The 21,116-nt window shown below is 44.6% G+C and overlaps 1 protein-coding gene across 1 annotated transcript in view; it reads left to right on the top strand.

Annotated features, from left to right (window-relative positions):
• Positions 1 to 21,116, top strand: part of ankar (ankyrin and armadillo repeat containing) — a 295,797-nt gene that overhangs the window by 146,876 nt on the left and 127,805 nt on the right. The window contains exons 8-9 of the mRNA XM_078551294.1: positions 4,077 to 4,285; positions 18,781 to 18,906. Coding sequence (XP_078407420.1) covers positions 4,077 to 4,285; positions 18,781 to 18,906 — 335 coding nt within the window. The remainder of the gene's footprint in view (positions 1 to 4,076; positions 4,286 to 18,780; positions 18,907 to 21,116) is intronic.

Below are 21,116 nucleotides of genomic sequence, written 5' to 3'. Positions count from 1 at the left end.
CTAACAAGAAACCTGTCCGGTACACCAAGTTTTTTACAATTGGCGATGAGGGTAAATAGCTCTGACACTGCACCTTGCCTCCTGAATGTGAGTATATCAGTTTTTAAGGAAAGAAAGAAAAGTATACTCACCAGTCATGCCACTCTTTGGCAGAATCAACCTGTATGACTCGTCCATGGAACACTGTTGTCAGTACATAGAGTGCCTAGGTTTCTACTTTGTGGTGAATGAAATAACAGTGGAGAAGGAGCAGAAAGTGATTCTTCTAAGCATCTCCTGGAGCAAGACATATAACCTCATCCATAGTCTGACAGCCCCGAACACGCCCAATTCCAAATTTTTTAATGAGCTAGTAAACCTCATGAAGACACATTTTCAATCTAAGCCATCGATGATTATGCAAAGTTTTAAGTTCAACTCAAGAGTAAGGGCCCCGGTGAGTCAATCGCAACGTATCTCGTGAAGTTAAACAATTGACTGAGCGCTGCGACTTCGGAGATACTCTCAATGACATGTTGTGAGATCATTTGGCTTGCAGTGCATACGACAATGCCATTCAGCGCTGATTACTATCTGAAGTTAATATTGATCTGAAGCGTTCCATGGAAATAGTGCTAGCATTGAAGACTGCTGAGAGGGACTCGCAGGCTTTGCAGAATGTGCAACGTGATGCTGTTCTTCAGTTGGGGCAGGAACCCATCGCCGGCATGGTGTGAAAATCAGGGAGACAACTGCAAAGCGGGAACAGTCTCTACCACTGGAAAAACTAAAAGAAATACTGGAAGCATCTCACCAGCGATTCAGAAATTCGTTTGTTACCGATGTGGGGATAACCACGTACCAGAAACCTGCAGATTTAAAGAGGCAGAATGCCACTACTGTCACAAAAAAGAGCATGCTATAAAGTAATGCAGGGTGAAATCAAGACAGCCAACCAGACAGCAGACCAAGATGATTGAAGTGCACAATATAACTGAACCAGAAGCTGCTCATATGGTTATCTACTCCCTATACAATGTCAAGGCAAGGAAAACTGAACCAATCACCGTCACCCTTCAGGTGAATAGAAAGCCTCTAGTCATGGAGGTTGAGACAGGAGCATTGACCACAGTGTTGGGAGAACACACATTTAAATGCCTAAGCGAAGGTGCCCAGCCACTGAACCTGGAGCAAACCACGTCTCAGCTGAAGACGTACAATAGAGAGGCAATGCAGGTGAAAGACATTGTTTCTGTACCTGTATCCTATAGGCAACATACAGCCCAGCTTCCAGTGATTGTTGTAACAGGTGAAGGATCTAGCCTTCTGGACTGCAATTGGTTAAAATAAATTAAGCTCAGCTGGTCAGAAATTTTTAAAGTTCAAACAGGAAGAAATCCTGAGTTAATAAGGGGATATGATAGTGTCTCTGGAATGAGATAAGAGAACCGATGGACCTTCGCAGGATGCAAGGATCCCTCAGGTCGGAGTAGGTTCCACGGGAAAATCATGAAAAGAAGCGAAATGAATACAGTGCCAGTCTGAACTGACTGAAGAAACAGTTAGCAGAAAAACCTCAGCAATGCTCAATGTTCCAGGAGGAAGCCAAAAGATAGAAGAAGGCAACAGAAGAGCTGAAGAATCAGCTGATTGAAACAAAAGAGGCACTCGAAGGAGAAGTCATGGAACTTTCCGAGATGCGAGTGAGTAGCAAAGCCGTGTGGTAGCTGAACCAAGTTAAGATTTCACCAGAGAGAAATTTCACCGACTGTGAAATCAAAATGAAGGATGAGACAAGACCCTGTGGCAAACAGAAAAAAAAGACAGAAATCAAACCTGAAAGACTAATAGGCTATGTCTCCAGAACCCTCACTGCAGCCGAGAAGGTTTACTCACAACTTGAAAAAGAAGGTTTATCCATAATATCTGGAGTAAAGAAATTCCATCTATATTTGCAGTCGACATTTCACCATAGCGTCAGATTATAAGCCACTTATGGGTTTATTTAGTGAAGATAAAGCAATTCTGCCTATAGCCTCTGCCAGAATTCAAAGATGGGCTTTGACTTTGTTGCTATATGATTTCGCCTTTATGCGCCGTCCAGTTGTGTGCATAGCAAATGCAGATGTCCTCAGTTGTCTTCCTTTGCCAGATAGCATTATACATGTTCCAGTGCCACAAGAAGCTATACTTGTGTTGAATTTCCTGGGCTCCTCACCGGTCTGTGCAAAGCAGATAAAAGAATTGGAAAAACCAGGATCCAATTTTATCAAAAGTCTGAGAACAGGTATTGCAAGGATGGTCGCATGCACCAGCCTCTAAAGAAATAAAACCATTCTATGCCTGTAAAACTGAATTAAGTTGTTAATACAGAACCTTGTTGTGGGGAGCAAGAGCTGTCATCCCTTCACAAGGAAGCGAACCACTCTTGATAATGCTTCACACTGAGCATCCAGGCATTTTGAAAATGAAGATACTTGCACGAAGCTATGTCTGGTGGCCAGGTATAGACAGTGATATAGAAAAAATGGTTAAACACTTTCTGCAGTGTCAGCAACAACAGAATTTCCCCATTTCAGTTCAACTGCATCCATGGGAGTGGCCTGGTCGACCCTGGGTTAAACTACATAGACTATGTAGGTCCATTTTTAGGTACCATGTTTTTATTGATCATCAACACGCATTCTAAGTGGATCGATGTATATGAAGTTAGATCATCGACATCGCGTACAACTATTGAAAAGCTATGCCAATTTTTAGTGTACATAGCCTACCAGAAGTCATTGTTTCGAATACCGGTACTGCTTTTCATGAGCTTAAATGGGATTAAACAAATTAAAACAGAACCATATTATCCCTCATCCAATGGGTTAGTGGAAAGAGCAGTACAAACTTTTATAACAGGAATGAAGAAGTTATCCGATGGAACATTAGATACACGAATTTCATGATTTCTTCTCAACTATCACACAACTCCTCATGCAACTACGGATTCAACACCATCTGAATTACTAATGAAATGCTGCCTTCATACAAGGGTGAGTGTGGTGTTTCCTAACTTAGAGGGGAAGGTAGAGAAGAACCAGAGTGGTCAGAAAGTGAATCATGATGTTCACAGTAAAGTTCAAAAATTTACTGTGGGAGAGACAGGTTTTGTGTGAAATTTTGGAAATGGACCTAGTTGGGTTCCTGTTATAATTGTCTCTGAAACAGGATCTTTGTCATACCAAGTGGAATTGGAAAACTGGATAGTTCAAAAACATGTGGATCATCTAAGTAGAGAGACACTCCAACAACCAGTTACTCCACCTGAAATTGAAGTCAAATCTTTAGTCCCTGGGGTGCCAGTTTGACACAGAGTAGACATACCTGATATCTCTATTGAAGTAAATAATTCTGAACTGCCATTGTCTAAGGATGGCCATGATGCTGCAGTTCCTGATCAAGTCGATCCAGTGGGAAAATCTCAAGTCATAGAGCTATGTTGCTCTAACTAAATTAGAAAATCACCTAAGAGACTTAATCTATAATTGCATGAACTGTGTATATTTGTATATGTTATGGATTAAGATATTCTTGTAAGTAAGAGATGTAAAAAAAATTAGGTGGGAGGAATGTAGAGATTATAGGTAAAACATTTCATACTGCTTTAGGGATCACGTGATTGTACTGATGAATCAGCCCTAAGTATGGGCAATCTTAGGAGCAGAGCTTTCTAGTTGTGGACCTGGTTCAAGCATGTAGCTTCTTCAGGGCCTCTGTAAATAAAGTTAACTGTTTCTAACAAGAAACCTGTCCGGTACACCAAGTTTATTACAAATGCGTAGCATTACCTACATGTTTGGGGTTCGTACAATGGACAACAATTATGAAAGTCAAAGAAACTTCATAACAGGGTACCTATCTTCAAAATAAAAGCTGGATTGCAAGCTCTCCTCTCACCTCAACCCTCACCACCAACGTTTGCCCTGAAAATTATTTTTAGTGTTAACAAAGTTATGTAAAAATGAACCCAGATAATGATTTTCCCCTAAGTAAGTTCTGTTATTTTATTGCTGGTAGTTTGTGAAGGCATTCTGCTTTTTTGTTTGGTTTAGATATCACTCAACTCCACTATTACTTGCTGCGATGGCAGGTGCATTTGATGCACTTCAGTACTTACTATCCCTTGGAGCCAACTTAACAAAGATTGACAGCGAAAGGAACAATATTGTTCATTTAGCAGCACTCTACTCCCACACAGAAATCCTCAAGTACATAATTGAGAAGAATATCCCAGAACTACACGTCTGGAAACTCCTTAAAGGCATGTATCTAGCTGCTTTGACTCAGAATCCATAAGGTTTATATTACCTAATGATGTAATTGACTTTCATTAACTTAAAACGAGGTCTATTTGAGAAAGTGTTGTACTTTTTTTCATATGGGGATATTCCTGTGAAGGAATCATAAAATCATATAACTTAGTGCTTTGCATAGTGCATTTATCCTGTAAACGAGGGGAGCTTATCTCTTACATTTTTTATCTACATTTTCACCCCTGACCCTCTCCTTAAGGCATTATCTCATGCTAGGGTACACTTCCACAGGTGCCAGGCATCCTCCAGTACATTGTCTAAATGACCACTTTTCACATGTGAACCCGTATGATGTAGTGCTGAAAATCAATGGACCGGTGATCTTGGTATCTACACAAACTGTCCAGGATCAGAGGAAGGTGGCCAAACCACTAGGGGGTTCATCTAGGGCAACTCCCATATATTCTAAGCCAAAGTGGGGCACTTAAAATTAAAATCAAAGTTTGTTTCTAAATCTTTAAGACTCCAGTTTATCCTATTTCAATCTCCCATTAGGTCTCCAATCCCAACTCAGGTCAGATCGTAACCTTGGCATACTGGTACTGACCATACACAGGGTCAATCATTGAATAATGCAGCACAAAAGGAGGCCATTCCCCCTCACACCCTCGTACCAGTGCCTGCTCCTTGGTTGAGTTATCAATTAGTCTGACTCCCCTGCTCTTTCCCTATCAATGTGTACATTTTTATCTTCAAATATTTATTTAATTCACTTTTAAGAGTTATTGAAATGTCTTCCACCATGCTTTCAAGTGCATTCTAGGTCACAACAAGCACTGTGCAAAAAAAATTTCCTTATGTCGCTTCTGGTTATTTTAGCAATTATTTAAATCTGTGTCCCCTGTTTATTCACTCTTTTGCCACTGGAAACAGTTGTTCTTTATTTACTCTTTCAAAATCCTTCATGATTTTGAACACCTTCTTCAAATCTCTCCTTAATCTTTTCTAGCCTAAGGAGAGCAATCCAAACTACTCAAGTCTCTCCACATAACTGAAGTCTCTCATTCTTGGTACCATTCTAATTAATCTCTTCTGCACACTCTAAGATACTAACCACATTCCTAAAGTATGATGCCCCCTCCAGCTGAGGTCGAACCTGGTTCCCCTTTATCAGCCCTACTAGTTACATTCTCAAAAAACTCTCATAAATTTGTCAAACATGATTTCCCTTTCACAAAATCATGTTACCTCTGTATGATAATACTATGATTTACAATGTACATTGATAAGACTTCCTTAATAATAGATTCCAGCATTTTACTGACAACTGTCAGGCTAACTAGCCTGTACTTCCCTGGTTTCTCCCTCCATCCTTTCTCGAATAACGATGCTATATTTGCCAACTTTGAATCTTCTGGGACTAAAATAGAATTTAGAATTTTCAAAAATCATAACCAGTGCATCCACTATCTCTGAAGCTACCTTTTACAGACCCCTAGGATGTAGGCCACCAGGTTCTGGAGATTTGTCACTTTTAATCCTTCAAGTTTTGAAATACTTTTTCTCTGCTCATATTAATTACTTTAAGTCTCTTACTTTCATTAGCCTCTTTCATTTCTGGCATGTAATTTATGTCTTCCACTGTGAAAGCAGACACAAAGGGTGGAATCCTCCCAAATTTGCACTAAGTGCGGTAGCAGGCGTGAAAAATCATGTTTTACCATCTGGCGGCAATGGATCCTCGTTCATGCACTCTCCCACACATTTGGAGCCTTCACCATCACACTCATCTCATTGTCCTGAGCATTTTCAGTGCTGCCTGTTGAAGTTCTCTTTCAGTTGTCCATCTGAGCTGACCTTCATCTCCACCGCCGACGCCACCACCACCCCCCCCGTCCCCCCCACTGATTGTATTCCCATGCAGCACCTGTGCCAGTCCAACTCAAGGCTCTGCCCTCTTACAATTTGAAAAACATGGTCATAGTCAATATTCTTATAAGCTCCCCAGTCCTTTCCCTTCCCCCAGTCACCCATGTCCTTTACCCCATCACAGTCGACCCCGGCATCACTTCCGACATCCCCACCATAACCCTATAGCCTGAACCTTTCTCCTTCATGAACATCCAGGTGAATATGCATGTTCCCTACCTTTATGAAAATCCCACCCCCATCTACATTGACCTCCCCAACCTCCTCCTTCCCACCCCCAGGATCCGTGTTTGCCTCCATATCCCCACCAATCACCCTCGTCACCCCTTCTACCAGTACTGACGCATCCTCACCCACCCACCCAATCAGCTCCCTCTGCCCCCTCTCATACTCACCATTCCATCCTACCACAGCCACCCTGAGCTCGCTCCCCAGGAGGCAGTCATTGACTCCACAGACCCCTCCCTTGCACATTCACCTGGACATTCCACCTCTCCTTACTCCTTCCTCCCCCCGTATTCCTTCCTCCACCCTTATTCCTTCCTCACCACAGACACCTTTTCCCCTCCAAACTCCTTCCTCCATTAGACACCTTCCCCCCTCCAAATTCTCTCCCTTACACCCTCCTCCCCCATACTCCCTCCTCTCCCATACTCCCTCCTCTCTGTTCTCTCTCCTCCCCCCCAGGTACCCTCCTTCCCTCTCCTAACCTCACGCTCGACACGTTTGCACCTCCCCAACCTCACCCCCTGACACCTTTGTCCCCACCCCCCACAACCTCAATCCTCCAACACCTTCTCCTCCCAACCTCACCCCACCTGACACGGTCACCCCCCCACCCCCCCCTCCCAGACTCATCCCCACACCCCCGCCGGTACACCTTTCTCTCCCCCATCACCCTACTTCACCGGTCATTCATACCAGCTCAGCGTGAAGTCTGTGAAGTTCCGAAACATGCCCGAAGCTTCAACAGAAACCAGCCCACAGCGAAGTCCGTGAAACTCTGAAGCCTCAGTGAAGTCGAAGCTGCTGCATGAAGACCTCCCACCTTTCGAGAGCTGCTTTGCGGCAGAGCCATATGCATGAAGATCCACACAGCATGTGATGCATGTGTTCCTCCAGGGTCCAGTAGCTGTAGGGCTCCATCATCATCATTTCCTCGGATGTCCACAATCTGAGCAAGGCCCTAAAGGTAAGTCCCACCTTCTGCACCCCACACTTGTCCAGATGTGCTCTGAGCTGGCATGTTTTCCCGCTGGAGTAACGGTAAATCGGACGTGGGGGAACGATTCCAATCGGGTCTTACTTTGCATCCCATTAGCGGGATGCAAATCGGGTTCACGCCAGCCTCCAGCAGGATTCGCGATACGCCGTGGCGGACGCCATCAGATGATCCCGTTGTGATTTCATGAAACCAATTTTCACTCCTCCCGCCGGATTTTCCTCCCCCCACCTGCCTTAGGTTAGGATTTTCCGGTCCCGTCATGGTGGGATCCGCCACGGGAGATTCAGCGGTCCAGCCAAAATTCCATTGACTTTTGGCGGGACTGGATGATCCCGGCGGCGGATGGGGCCGGAAAATCCCACCCTTGATGCCCACTACCAACGGGAGCGGAACATTCCAGCCAAAATATTTGTTCAATGTCTCTGCCATTTTCTCAATCCCATGATAATTTCTCCTATCCCTGCCTTTATGATACCAACATTCATTATACCTACTCCATTTTATATACTTATAATACCTTTTACAATCCATTTTTATATTCCTGGCTAGTTTACTCTCATATTCTGATGTTTCCATTTTTATCAACTTTTTATTTGCCATTTACAATGGAATGAGGGCAGATTTGCCTGGAGTGGACTGGGAAAGAAGTTTAGCAGGAAAGACATTTGATGAACAATGGCAGACATTTAAGAAAATAGTTCAAGACTGTCAACAAAGATATATCCCAGTGAGGAAGAAGGGTTCAAGAAAAGGGATAAACCAACTATGGTTAACCAAGGAAGTTAAGGACAACGTCAAATTGAAAGAGAAAACATACAATGTGGCAAAGATTAGTGGTAAGGCAGAGGATTCGGAAGTTTTAAAAACCAATAAAAGATTATCAAAAAATAATAAAGAGGGAGAAAATGAACTTTGAGGGTAAACTAGCAAGTAATATAAAAATGGACAGTAAAAGCTTCTTTAAATATATAAAAAGGAAAAGAGAGGCCAAAGTGAATATACGCCCCTTAGAGAATGAATCTGGGAAAATAATAATGGGGAACCAGGAAATGGCAGAGGAGTTGAATAATGGGGCTAAAGGCCAATAAGTCCCCTGGACCTGATGGGTTGCATCCTAGGAAATTAAAGGAAGTAGCTACAGAGATAGTGGATGCACTGGTAGTAATTTCAAAGAATCCTCAGATTCTGGAAAAGTCCCAGAGGATTGGAGAAAGGCCAATGTAACACCCTTGTTCAAAAAGGGAGGGAGACAAACAACAGATAACTATAGGCCAGTTAGCTTAACATCTGTCATTGGGAAAATGTTGGAGTCTATTATTATGGATGAAATAGCAGAGCATTTAGAAATACATAATCTAATCAAGCAGAGTCGGCATGACTTCATGAAGAGAAAATCATGCCTAATAAATTTATTAGAATTCTTTGAGGATGTAACAAGAAGGATAGATAAAGGGGAACCAGTAGACATAATATATTTGGATTTCTAAAAGACGTTCAATAAGGTACCACACATAAGGCTACTTAATAAGATAAGAGCACATGGTGTTGGGGGTAGTATATTAGCATGGATAGAGGATTGGCTAACTAATAGGAGACAGAGAGTTGGGATAAGGGGGGAGCATTTTCGGGATGGCAACCTGTAACTAGTGGAGTGCCACAGGGATCAGAGCTGGGGCCTTAATTATTTACAATATATATTAATGACTTAGATGAGGGAAGTGAATGTACTATCACCAAGTTTGCGGATGGCACAAAAATAGGTGGGAAGGCAAGTGGTGATGATGACGCAAGGAATCTACAGAGAGATATAGACAGGTTAAGTGAGTGGGCAAAAACTTTGCAAATGGAATATGATGTGGGAAAATGTGAGGTTATGCACTTTAGCATGAAGAATAGAGAAGCTGAATATTATATAAATGGAGAAATACTGCAGAAGGCTGCAGCACAGAGGGATTTGGGAGTCCTTGTGCATGAATCCCAAAAGGCTAACATACAAGTTCAACATGTAATAGGGAAGGCATATGGAATGTTGGCCTTTATTTCAAAGGGAATGGAGTATAAAAATAGGGAACTCTTGCTAAAACTATACAAGGCACTAGTTAGACCACACCTAGAATACTGTGAATATTTTTGGCCCCTTTACCTAAGGAAAGATATACTGGCATTGGAGGCAGTCCAGAGAAGGTTCACTAGGTTGATCCCAGGTATGGAGGGATTTTCTCATGAGGAGAGGTTGAGTAGGTTGGGCCTGTACTCATTGGAGTTTATAAGAATAAGGTGACCTTATTGAAACATATAAGATTCTTAGGGGGCTGGACATGGTAGACACTGAGAGGTTGTTTCCCCTTGTGGGAGAGTCTAGGACCAGAGGTCACAATCTCAGAGTAAAGAGGTGCCCATTTAAAACAGAGATGAAGAGGAATTTCTTCTCTCAGAGGGTAATCAATCTGTGGAATTCTTTACCGCAGAGGGCTGTAGATGCTGGGTCATTAAGTATATTCAAGGCTGAGATACACATATTTTTAATCAGTAAGGGAATAAAGGGTCATGGGGAAATGGCAGGAAAGTGGAGTTGAGGGTTATCAGATCTGCCATGATCTCATCGAATGGCAGAGCAGATTCGATGGGCCGAATGGCCTACTTCTGCTCCTACATCTTATGGTCATTTGCTGATTTCAAAACTTTCAAAGCCTTCAGACTTACTACTATTCTTCACAATATTATAAGTCATTTCCTTTAATCTAATACTGTCCTTAACTTCCCTAATCATTTAGTTTATTTTGCCTCCCTTCATCTTTCCCACCAAAGTGTATCAATTTATGCTTCTTTGCATGTAATTTCATTGGTCATGTGTCTGCCCATTTTGCCAATCTGTCATTTCATTTCTGAAGTCAGTTACTTCAGAAGCAAGTCAGAACAAAGTCTTTGGGCAGAATTTTCTGCCTGTCAGGCGGGTGGGCCCGACCCAATCTCCGGCGGGTGGGGAGCCGATCCCCGCCAGCGAAGCGGGCCCCGTCGCCATTTTACGTGGGCCCACCCAGCATGACATCCAGCGGGAAACGCTATGCGCTTCCTGTGCGGGCGGGAGGGATTCCCCAAAAGCAAGAGTGCGCTCTTTCGCGCATGTGCACAAAAGAGCGCACATCTCCCTGAGGCAAAGTCCTGCCTCAGGGAGATCGCTGACACTTTTAAAAAGATTAAAAATAGAAAAAAAAATCCTTAACATGTCCCTCTTATGTGACAATGTCACATGAGATAGGACATGTTCATAAATTACAGTAAAACTTTATTAAAGTGTTTAAACCCCTGCATGAAACCTCATCCCGCCGGTGGATGAGGTTTCATGTTTTTTCTATTGCCCACCGGGGCTCCTGGCCTGCCCACCAACCTTAAGGTTAGACGGGCAGGTCCTTTAATTGTTTAAATGATCCTGTCAATGGCCTCAATTGGCACACAGCTGATTTTGCTGTGCCCCCACGTTTCTGAAAATTTAAATGGGGCGGGATGACTTCAGGGGTTCCCCTCAACATCATCCCGCGTCATTTTACGTGTCAGCGAGCGGGCCCCGCCCCCTGCTCGCCGACGGCAAAATTCTGCCCTTTGGTTTACTATAGTACCAAGTTATTTTTCATCTGCAAACTTTGAAATTATGCTCTATATATCCAAGTCCAGTTAGTAATATATATATTAAAAAAGTGGTCCTAATACCCCATATTCGCGAACACTATTTTATACTTCTCTAGTCTGAAAAATAACACGCACAACTACTCTTTGTTTTCTGTCCCTTACTCAGTTTCATATCCACATTGCACTGTCCCTTTAATCCTTGGCTTTAATTTTTGCAGGAAAGTCTATTGTATGGTACTTTGTCATAATTTTTGACAGCTTCAACTGCAGTACTCTCATTAACCCTCCAAACAGGCGGTGGAGTTTTCCAACCCCTCACATCGGCGGGATCTTGCCGCCGATGTGAATAGAGATTTCAATGGCTTGTCGACCCTGCCACGGTGGGGTGGGGGAGGCTGGAAAATTCTGGCCCGAGTCTTCAGGTTCACTGTTGAAGTAATGGACAGGGATAATGAGAGTAGGGCAGCGGGGCAGTGTGCCCCTCGTTTTTCGGATGAGTGCCTAGCTGCCCTTGGAGGAGGTGGCAGCACAGCGGGAGGTCCTGCTTCCAAGGGACGGGAGGCAGAGGCCCCCCCCACCTGACCAAACATGCCTGGGAGGAGGTGGCCGAGAGTGTGAGCTCCCATGATGTGGTGCAACACACGTGGGTCCAGTGCCGCAAGAGATTCAACAACCTCCTGGACTCAGGAAGGGCAAGTACCATGTTGGCTGAGGGGTCACTCAATGCAGACGTCAGCCTTTCCCCCCAATGCGCCTCCACTCCCCCCACCACCCCCCAATAACTCTGAGTGCAGTTTCAGCATTGAATCCTTCACGGCATGTTTCCCTCGCTAGGTGGGCCAGCAGATATTGCCCATGCCTAGTTGACCTTGAGAGGGTTGTGCTGAGATGGGTTCTGCACCAGCAGCATGTGTGACACTGACACCCAGAGTATAGATTCAGGGGGAAACTCAAGGATCTGCATCTAGGCAGAGTGCTAGAACTGGGAAGCATGTCAAAGTCAGGGTGCTAATGTGCTGGGAGGATGCTTCCAGGCGGCGGGGCACCGATCCATCTGCTGGCCTTTGCATTCCACATGCTTGTGCCTCCTTGCTTTGCAAGGTTAGACCGTGTGCTGCAAAATGTGATGGAGACAGCATTTAGGCAAGGAGGGGTCAGCCCTGGCTTCTTTGTGTGAGTTGGTGACGAAGCACTGGAGCCCTGCAATGTCCCACTCTGGTTGGGTTGGCAGGGATGCGATGGGAATCCAGGTACAGGCTGGACTAATCATTGCTCTTCTCTCCTTTTCAGGAGAAGACTGCACACAATTCCACAGAGCAGATGCAGACTGGCAGAGGCCAGGCCTGGTTGGCCATCTTGACTCCATTTGAACAGCAGGCCATGGATTTGGAGAGGTGCCATGCACCCAGGTCCACCATTGGCAGTGAGGCTGGGGTGCCACAGGGAGGTATGTTTACTGAGCACTGAGGTCACCATGTGTGTCCTAGCAGCTGTGGCACTGCTGAATGCTTAGTGATTGAAGTTTGCAACATGGGTTGACCATTGATTATGGAAGGATAAGCACATACTGATCTGGAACACAGGCATGCACATTGACATTGTCTCCACTTTAACTAATCAAATGTCCTTGTTCTTCCTTTCAGCATCACCAAAGCAGAGTCGGGAGGAGGAGGCAGAGGGGCCACCTCTCACACCTGAGGGCCCTGAACATATCAACTCACCAGCGTCACACCATCTCTGCCAGGCAGGCACCAACGCAGACACTAGCACCTCAGTGGTAATTAGATCTTCAGCTAGTGTCCCAGGGCACAGCGGTGAGGGCATTTCACACTTGCTTGAGGTGCGGATGGAGACAGAGAGTGCCCATGGCGCCGGCAGTCGGTTGGTGTTTGTTGATGTGCCTCTGGAGTCGTCCATGAGGCAACGAACGCTGGAAGTGCAGCTGAGTATGCGAGACGATCTGGTGGAGATACATGAGGCAATGCGTGGCATGGTGCCCATGCTGGAGGAGTCCATGCGGAGCATCACCGATTATGAGCCTCATGGCTGAGTGCCATGCTTCCTCCACGAATAGAGTGGCGACTTTTGTGGAGAGGCTCCTCCAGGAGACAAATCAGGGAGATGGTCATTGCCAGTGTGGGAGATGGTTTGGGCACCAAGTATCCCAGCTCGGTGCCGATCCATCTATGGTGAGCAGGGAGGTCCAAAGCGATCTCACATCGGCGCAGCAGCTGCCTGTCATCTCTGCGGACTCCTCTCAGAGCCATCCGGATGAGGGCAGCAGCTCCTCCGCCCATCTGCCAGTAATCGTGGCATCCGATGAGGCTGCAGCGACTGGGGAGATGCCAGCTGTGGAACTGGCCGCTCCCTCCCAGACGGGGCTATCAAAGGCTTCACAGGCCAGAGGACGTCCGCCAAGGTCATCGAGGCCAACAGGACAGCACAGTGAGCAGGCTGTCTCAGATGCCAGTGCCAGCAAGGGGACAGCATCCGTAAATTTAAGGCATCTTAGGCACACCACGGGTTTCTCACCGATGCTTTTATGTTGCCCCACTATTAGTTCATTAAGACTTGGCGTGATGTGCAACACCTCTTTTTTTGGTTTCTGAACTTCATTTTGTTATATCACTAAATTTTGATATGTAAGCATGGCTCAGGGTGATTTCTTACTTCTGCAGGTGGACGGGAACCCATGATGTTATGAGTGAGTTGTCTGACATTGAGCTTTATTTACAAAGGCCTTAGTTAATTCTCCTATCCAGGCAGACTTTGCACTCAGGCATCGAGTATGGAGCCTGCAGCCCTGGTGGAGGTCCATCTGTGGTGGGCTAGCTGAAGGTTCTTTGGATTAAAGCCTCCCAGGTGTCCCTGCCTCCCTGGAGTATGCCCAGGTTAGCTTCTACCCACTCAGCATTTTCCTGTGTGTGCTCATCCTCGAACTCACTGCTGGACTCATCATGTGCAGCTGGAGAAACTGCATCTACATCTCCTTCGTCCACTCCGTCGCACTTCCAGCGGCAGATTGTGAAGAGCACAGCATGCAACCACTATCAGCGACACATGATCTGGGGGGCATTGTGGGGGGCCCTCTGAACGGTCCAGGCATTGGAAGCGCATCTTGAGAAAACCGATGATTCTCTCCGCCACATCCCTTGTGGAGGCATGGCTCCTATTGTACCGCTGCTCAGCTTCTGTTCTTGCATGGCAGAAAGGTGTCATGAGCCACCTTTTAAGGGGATAGCACTTGTCACCCAGCAGCCATCCACGCTGGAGCACTGAAGAGCCCTGGCACCTGGGAGCACCTGAGTATGTAAGCGTAGTGGGAGCTGCCTGGGTACCTTGCACAGACTTGCAGAATCTGCAGCTTGTGATCACACACTATCTGCACGTTCAAGGAGTGGAATCCCTTCCTGTTGACGAAGGCACCGGGCACACCCACTGATGCCTTGATGGCCACATGTGTGCAGTTGTTTGCACCCTGGACACAGGGGAAGCCAGCAATTGCTGCGAAGCTTTTGGCTCGCTCTGTCTGGTTGGCCTCATCCCAGCAGTAGTGGATGAAAGTCAATGAACGCCTGAACAGAGCATCTGTCACCTGCTTGACACAAGTGTGGACAGCTGACTGGGAGATTCCGCAAAGATCACCCACCAACCCCTGGAAAGAGCCGGAGGCTAGAAGTTGAAGGCAGCCATGACCTTCAGCACCACTGGCATGGGGTGCCCACCCACACAGTTGGCACAGACCTCAGGGCCTATCACCTGATAGATGGAGGTGACTGTCTCCCTTGTGAGACGGAGCCTCCTTCGGCACTGCACCTCAGACATATTGAGGTAGCTGCTTTGCTGCCTGTATACTCTGGCAGCAGAATAGTGTTGTCTTCTGCGGCCCCTTCCTCCTTAGACTTCCTGTTGGCCTTGCGCCCCTTGTGCCTGCGCCTCTCCTCCCAAAGGCGGCTCCCTTGGAGGCTGAATGTGGACTCCTGGCCTCCTCCCCCTTCTGGCCCTCCCTTCCTCCTCAGAGTAGGTGCCTCCAGTGGATAGCACAACTTCCATTCCCAGGCTAAGGGAAGGCTTCCTGAAACCTGCAGGCCCCAAAAATGATCTTTACTGTAGAGTCCTGACCTGAAGGCTGTTACTCCTGTCCAAGCAGCTGTGAAGAGTTTTGAAGTATTCCTGCTCACACAGGCAAGTAGCAGTAACTTTCACAATTAAATATCTAACAGATACCACTCGCGATCCCCTCACCCCTCTTATCCCACCCATGGATGAGGTTTATACAAATGTCTCCTACCCATCTGCCTGTTGCACCCATGCGACAGCCTGAAGATCACACGGGCCCCGAAAAATTGCAGACAATTGCTGCCTCAAGGGCCTTAACTAGCTGATTAATTAATGGCAGGCGCACACCTGAGAACATTGCGCACCTGCCCACCTAAATATCGCCATGGCGCGTGGTGATGGCGGGACCCTTGCCCAACATCACCGCGCATCATTTTACGCATCAGCGTGTGGGGCCTACCCCCGCACGCCAACGAGAAAATTCTGGCCTATAATTTGTATTTTACTCATGTGCTTTTCACTCAGATTTGTGAAAACAAATTTTGGCCATGGTTTAAAAATTGTTACTGCTCTATAGAAATAACATATTAATCAAAAAATATTATAGTTAAATGCTTGTTTACATATTAGATGCCACTTAACTGGAGTGCTGCTGAATGTTTTAACTAGAATATTTTAAACAGATCAGTAGTGGGAAATCTCCAAATATGAGATGCATGAATTACGAAATAAATATATTCCTATCAGGTGAAAAGAGTTACATCAAAGTACAGATTTCCTTGGGTAAAGGGTAAAACTGATGTGCAACTTTAAAAAGAAGGGATATGTTAAAATTAAGGTAAACAGTACCAAAACATAAAATAGAAATTATAGCAGGGTATAATTGATGTAAGAAGGGCTAAAAGGGAATATGGAACAGACTGGCAGATAATACTCAGAATTAATAAGGGTCTTTATAAGCATATAAAAAATAAAATAATAGTTCAAGATAGTTAAAGAGAAAGTAGGACAATTCAGGGGAAAAGTATTAAAATTAATTGTGGAGAATTATGATGTGGGAGAGATAATAAATATTAAATAAATACTTACAATATTTTACAAATGGTGGTGGAAGTGGGATTACTCAGCGAGGAGGATAAAATTCATGGACATCACTGCAGCTGAAGACAGGTACTGAGCATTGGTGGAGGATTCATCCATGAAGAGGACCCCTCTGAGAAAGAAACAGAAAACCTGTGCAGTTCAGTCTGTATTTCTGGAGGCAGTGCCCATCTTTGCAGAGAAATTGGAGGAGTCCGTCTCCCTTGAATGCTTTGATGTCTCAGGCATTGCCACTGCTGTCCATTTGCCTGAAAAGAGAAAGAGATTCTCCAGTCCACTACCCAGCCCCCATAGAGAATCAGATACAGCTGGCAGCCAGCAGGTAGATGTTGAGAGGTTGGTTCTCCTCATTGAGGAATCTAGAACTAGGAGGTACAGTTTCAGAATAAGGGGTCTCCTATTTAAGACAGAAATAGGAAGAATTTTTTCTCTCGGAGAATTGTTAATTCTCCATTCCAGAGAGCATTGGATTCTGGTTCATTGAATATATTCAAGGCTGAGTTAAGCAGGTTTTTGATGTACAAGGGAGTCAAGGGTTATGGGGAACAGGCAGGAATTTGAGGCCATGAGCTTATTCAATGGCAGAGCATGCTGAAGGGGTCAAATGGCTTATTTCTGTTTTTTTTATTCTTTCACAGGATGTGGGTGTCACTAGCTAGGCCAGCATTTGTTGCCAATCCCTAATTGCCCTTGAGAAGATGGTGGTGAGCTGCCTTCTTTTACTGTTGCTGTATACGTGGTGCAGGTACACCCACAGTTCTGTTAGGAAGGTCGTTCCAGGATTTTGACTCAGCGACAGTGAAGGAATGGCGACATATTTCCAAGTCAGGATGGTGTGAGGCTAGGAGGGGAACTTGCAGATGGCGGTGCTACTATTTCTTATGTTCTTATTTAACAAAGTGCATACTTGCTCTGACCAAAGGTCTGCAGACTCAGTCTGCCACTTTAAACAGGATGGAGGAAAACCTCGCCTATTGCTGTTCAACTTCTCACTGAAGAGCAGCAAAGTGCTCTCCAACCCTTGGCTAGCAGAAAACTGTAGATAGACCAAAAGAAGGAAGATGGAGAAAGGGCAAATGAAAGTTTGGGCTCTTCTCAAGAAGTGGCTACTTAATAATTGTCTTTTACTTCCCCCTGAAATGTTAGGTGGATCTTCTGTTTACTATCCCATCCAAAAGGCAGCACCACCAACAGTGTAGCACTGCCTCATTATAATGAACCAAAAGGTACAAGGCAATAAGGAATATTTGGGACATTGGGATTAGTTTTGAATTGGCCTCACAAAAAGCCAGCACAGGTACAATGGTCTTGAATGCCCTGCTTTTGTACTGTAAATTTCCATGATTTTATGGTTCCATGGTCTCATTGTAATGTCTGTAACTAAATTGAACCCTCTTTGTGTCACATTGAATGTATACCAGAAGTGATTACAACATAAAAATAATTGAAATAAAAATAACTGATAAATACAAAATTACAACCTCAATTCCAATGTATTCCATGGATAAAATTTTTAGCTCGGCAGGCGGGCACGTGCCCGACCTGACCGAGCGTAAAATGACGCACAATGACGTCGGGGGTGCGTCCCGACGTCATCGCGCACTCACGTGATATTTCGGTCAGCGGGCGCACGCCAGAGTCAGCAGCACTCCAGCCGACAATTAAAAGGCCTATTAAGCCATTAAAAAGTTAATTAAAAGAAATTTTTCACTGCCTGTCCAACCTTATGGTTGGCATGCAGGCAAAAAGGCCAAGTAGCCTTTGCACTTTTTTGGAAACCTTATCCATGAGCGGGATGAGGTTTCCAAAAGCAAATAAAACTCAAATAAAAACTTTATTTTTTCATTAATAGTATGACCCTGCTCATATGAGGGGATATGTTTCATAACATTTATAAAATCTTTAATTTTTTTTAAAATCAGTTCATGTCCCTGAGGCAGCTCTCTGCCTCAGGGAGATTATGTAGCTCGCACTCGTGTGCATGCGCGAAGGTCGCACTAGCCCGGCTTGCACTCCCCTCCCCTGCCCGCACAGACAGCGCCGAGCGCTGCCACTTGCATTTCATGCTGGGCGAGCCTTAATTGGCCCGCCAGCGTTAAATTGCTTTCCGGGCCCGATCGCCGGCAGCGGTCGGCTTCCCGACTGCCCCCACCCACCCCCCTGCAGAGCCCGCACGCCAAGGGCAAAATTCTGCCCCATAAGTAAAATTACTTTTTATAAGCATTCAAAAATTCATGATAAGCATAGGGACCTCTGTACTGCACTCAGGCTGTGATTATCAAACATGGCTTGTCATCCTGCCCTCCACCCTATTGCAGAACTTCCCTTTTGTTCTTTCTATCACCTCCTCCCTTCTACTGGCTTAAAAACTCTTGCATTTCTATCTTTCTTCAATTCTAATGAAAAGTCGTCAATCTAAAATGATGACTCTGTTTCTCTCCACAGATTCTGCCTGATTTGCTGAGTATTTCCAGCATTTTTTGTTTTTATTTCCGACTTCCCGCATCTGCAGTATTTCGCTTTTGTATTATGGTTTATCATTTCCCTCATTACGTTTTCCAGAGATGATGGCGAGCAATGAATATAAACGGCAGGAAATGGGAGTGAGGTCACTTGAGGTTCTTTGTGTGGTAAAAAAGCAATACTGGAAAGCAATTCATTCTTCAGGTGAGAACGACAAATACAAAGGTACCACAAACCCAATGCAAATGATAAAGGAACTTTAAAGGAACTTTAAAACTATTGTTACGGACAGGGGTGAGATGGTAGGATAGTTCTACCCCGCATCCCCCCTCCCTCCATTTTCTACCTCACGACTGACCATAACAAAATGTGTTTTAAAAACGAAGTGTTTTAATCCCTTGAGTGCTGTGACTCTCAAGAACAGACACAAGACAGGTTTTCTCATAAGTTTAAAAAAGGAAGAATAAATGCTTATTTCTCAACACCCAAAATGTATTCTCAATAGCATCCACTCACACACACACACAAGATGTACACACACACAAGAGAAGGCTATTAAAAAAGAGGTAGCATGCACTTAAATTTTTTAGAAGCCCAATAAGTCACTATCACTCTTGAGTCTTTTGAGCTAGAAGCTGGAAACATTGCAGGCCTAACGATTCTCTTTCGATTCACTGAGGAAATGGTGGTTGGAAGTTTCTGGTAACAAATTCAGAGTGGCTTACTCCTTGCAACAGCAGTGAAGTGCAGTGAAGCCCCTGTAGAGAAGATCTAGTTTTGCTCTTCAAATCAGTATGTAAATGGCTATTCCTACTTCTCTGCATGTCAGTAGATTCTAAGCTGAGCGGGATCTCTTCCCTCTGTGTGGTGTGCTTGTCTCCCAGACTGACTGACATGAGGCTGCTCTCAAAGATGTCTTAATAAAGTTTCTTATCACAAGCTCATTTCTGTCAGGTGACCATAGTATCAGTGTTCCCATTGTCCACATAAACGGTCCCTGATGATATGAGCATTGACCCACAATGGGGTTTGAATCTCATCCATTTGCAACTCCTTGTGATAGAATGGATTTTCCTTACACCCATTCTGTGGAATTTAATTCTGCAACCACTAAGTCTGTAGGGTCAGTGTGCATTAGTTTCTGTGGGCATTTGGGCAATAGCTGTTAAATTCACAGGAGAGCTGTTGCATTTTTAATGTCTTCTCAATGGAATGTTCCAAAAGTTCATTTACATATTAATGTCCTGACCAGCTAAGTAAGCTATCTTCCTGCCTTGGGCAATTTCATGTATATCTGGCAGATGCAAAGGTAAAAAAGGTCACCTGACTTCCTCACTCCATCTTGTTTCAAAGTCAACTGCCCATTTTCCATTCTGTTGTTATAAGTAAAGTGTCTGTTTTTTCCATAAAGCCACAGGCATAACTGCATAGTCATAGCTCTACCATCCTCCTTTAAAAATCATTCCCTCCGTCTGTCACCTCCTTCAACCCTATGGATCTGCCATTTTTCTGATTGTGGCCTGCAAGGCATCCCTCACAACAAAACCACCAGCGGTTACAGAGCCTTCAGTCATCACAACTCTGCACGATTTTTCTTCCTAAACCCTGCACGTTGCTACCTTTGTCCCAACTTCAAAAGCAACTTCAAAAGTGATGTTGCTTTGGTCCCCCATCCCCTCCTCCCAAACTTGCTGCTCAGGACTTCTGACCTCTAGTTACATGAAAGGCAATAATAATACAAATTATTGATACATGTACTTTGTAATAATGCATTCAGCCTTCACAAAAACATAAATAAATGAACAGTTCCATTACAGTGTTTTAAATATTCAAATGCCTAATTAAAACATTAGGTAACTAAATTAAGGAAAGTATCAAATTGGAAGAAACACTGTACAATTCTGTAAAGGTTAGTGGTAGATCAGAAGATTGAATGATTTTAAGAACCAGAAAAAAAGGCTAAAAAAAATTAAAGAGGGAGAAATTAGAGTAAGAGAGAAAGCTAGCTAGATATATAAGAACAGATAGTAAGAGTTTCTACAAGCATTTAAAAAGGAAAAGAGTAACTAAAATGAGTGTTGGTCCTCTGGAGTGAGTCTGAGGGATTAATAATTGGAGAAAAGGAAATGGCAGAAATATTGAACAGGTATTTTGTGTTTGGCTTCACTGTAGAAGACTTAGGGCAAAATTTTTAGCTTGGCGGGTGCACGCCCAAGCTGCTCGAGTGTAAAATGACGCGCGTTGACGTTGGGCAAGCATCCCAATGTCAAAGCACAGTTGCATGATATTTCAGTCAGTGGGCACACACCAGAGTCAGCAGTGCGCCCACCGACAATTAAAAGGCCTGTTAAGGCCATTGACAAAGTTATTAAAATAAGTTTTTCGCTGCCCATCCAACCTTACTGTTCCTAAAGCAAATAAAAATAAAATTAAAG

The sequence above is a fragment of the Cetorhinus maximus genome, chromosome 11, assembly GCF_964194155.1.
Source record: "Cetorhinus maximus chromosome 11, sCetMax3.hap1.1, whole genome shotgun sequence".
NCBI lineage: Eukaryota > Metazoa > Chordata > Chondrichthyes > Lamniformes > Cetorhinidae > Cetorhinus > Cetorhinus maximus.
Note: the sequence above shows the minus strand (reverse complement) of the source record. Positions and strands in the feature narration are given on the sequence as shown.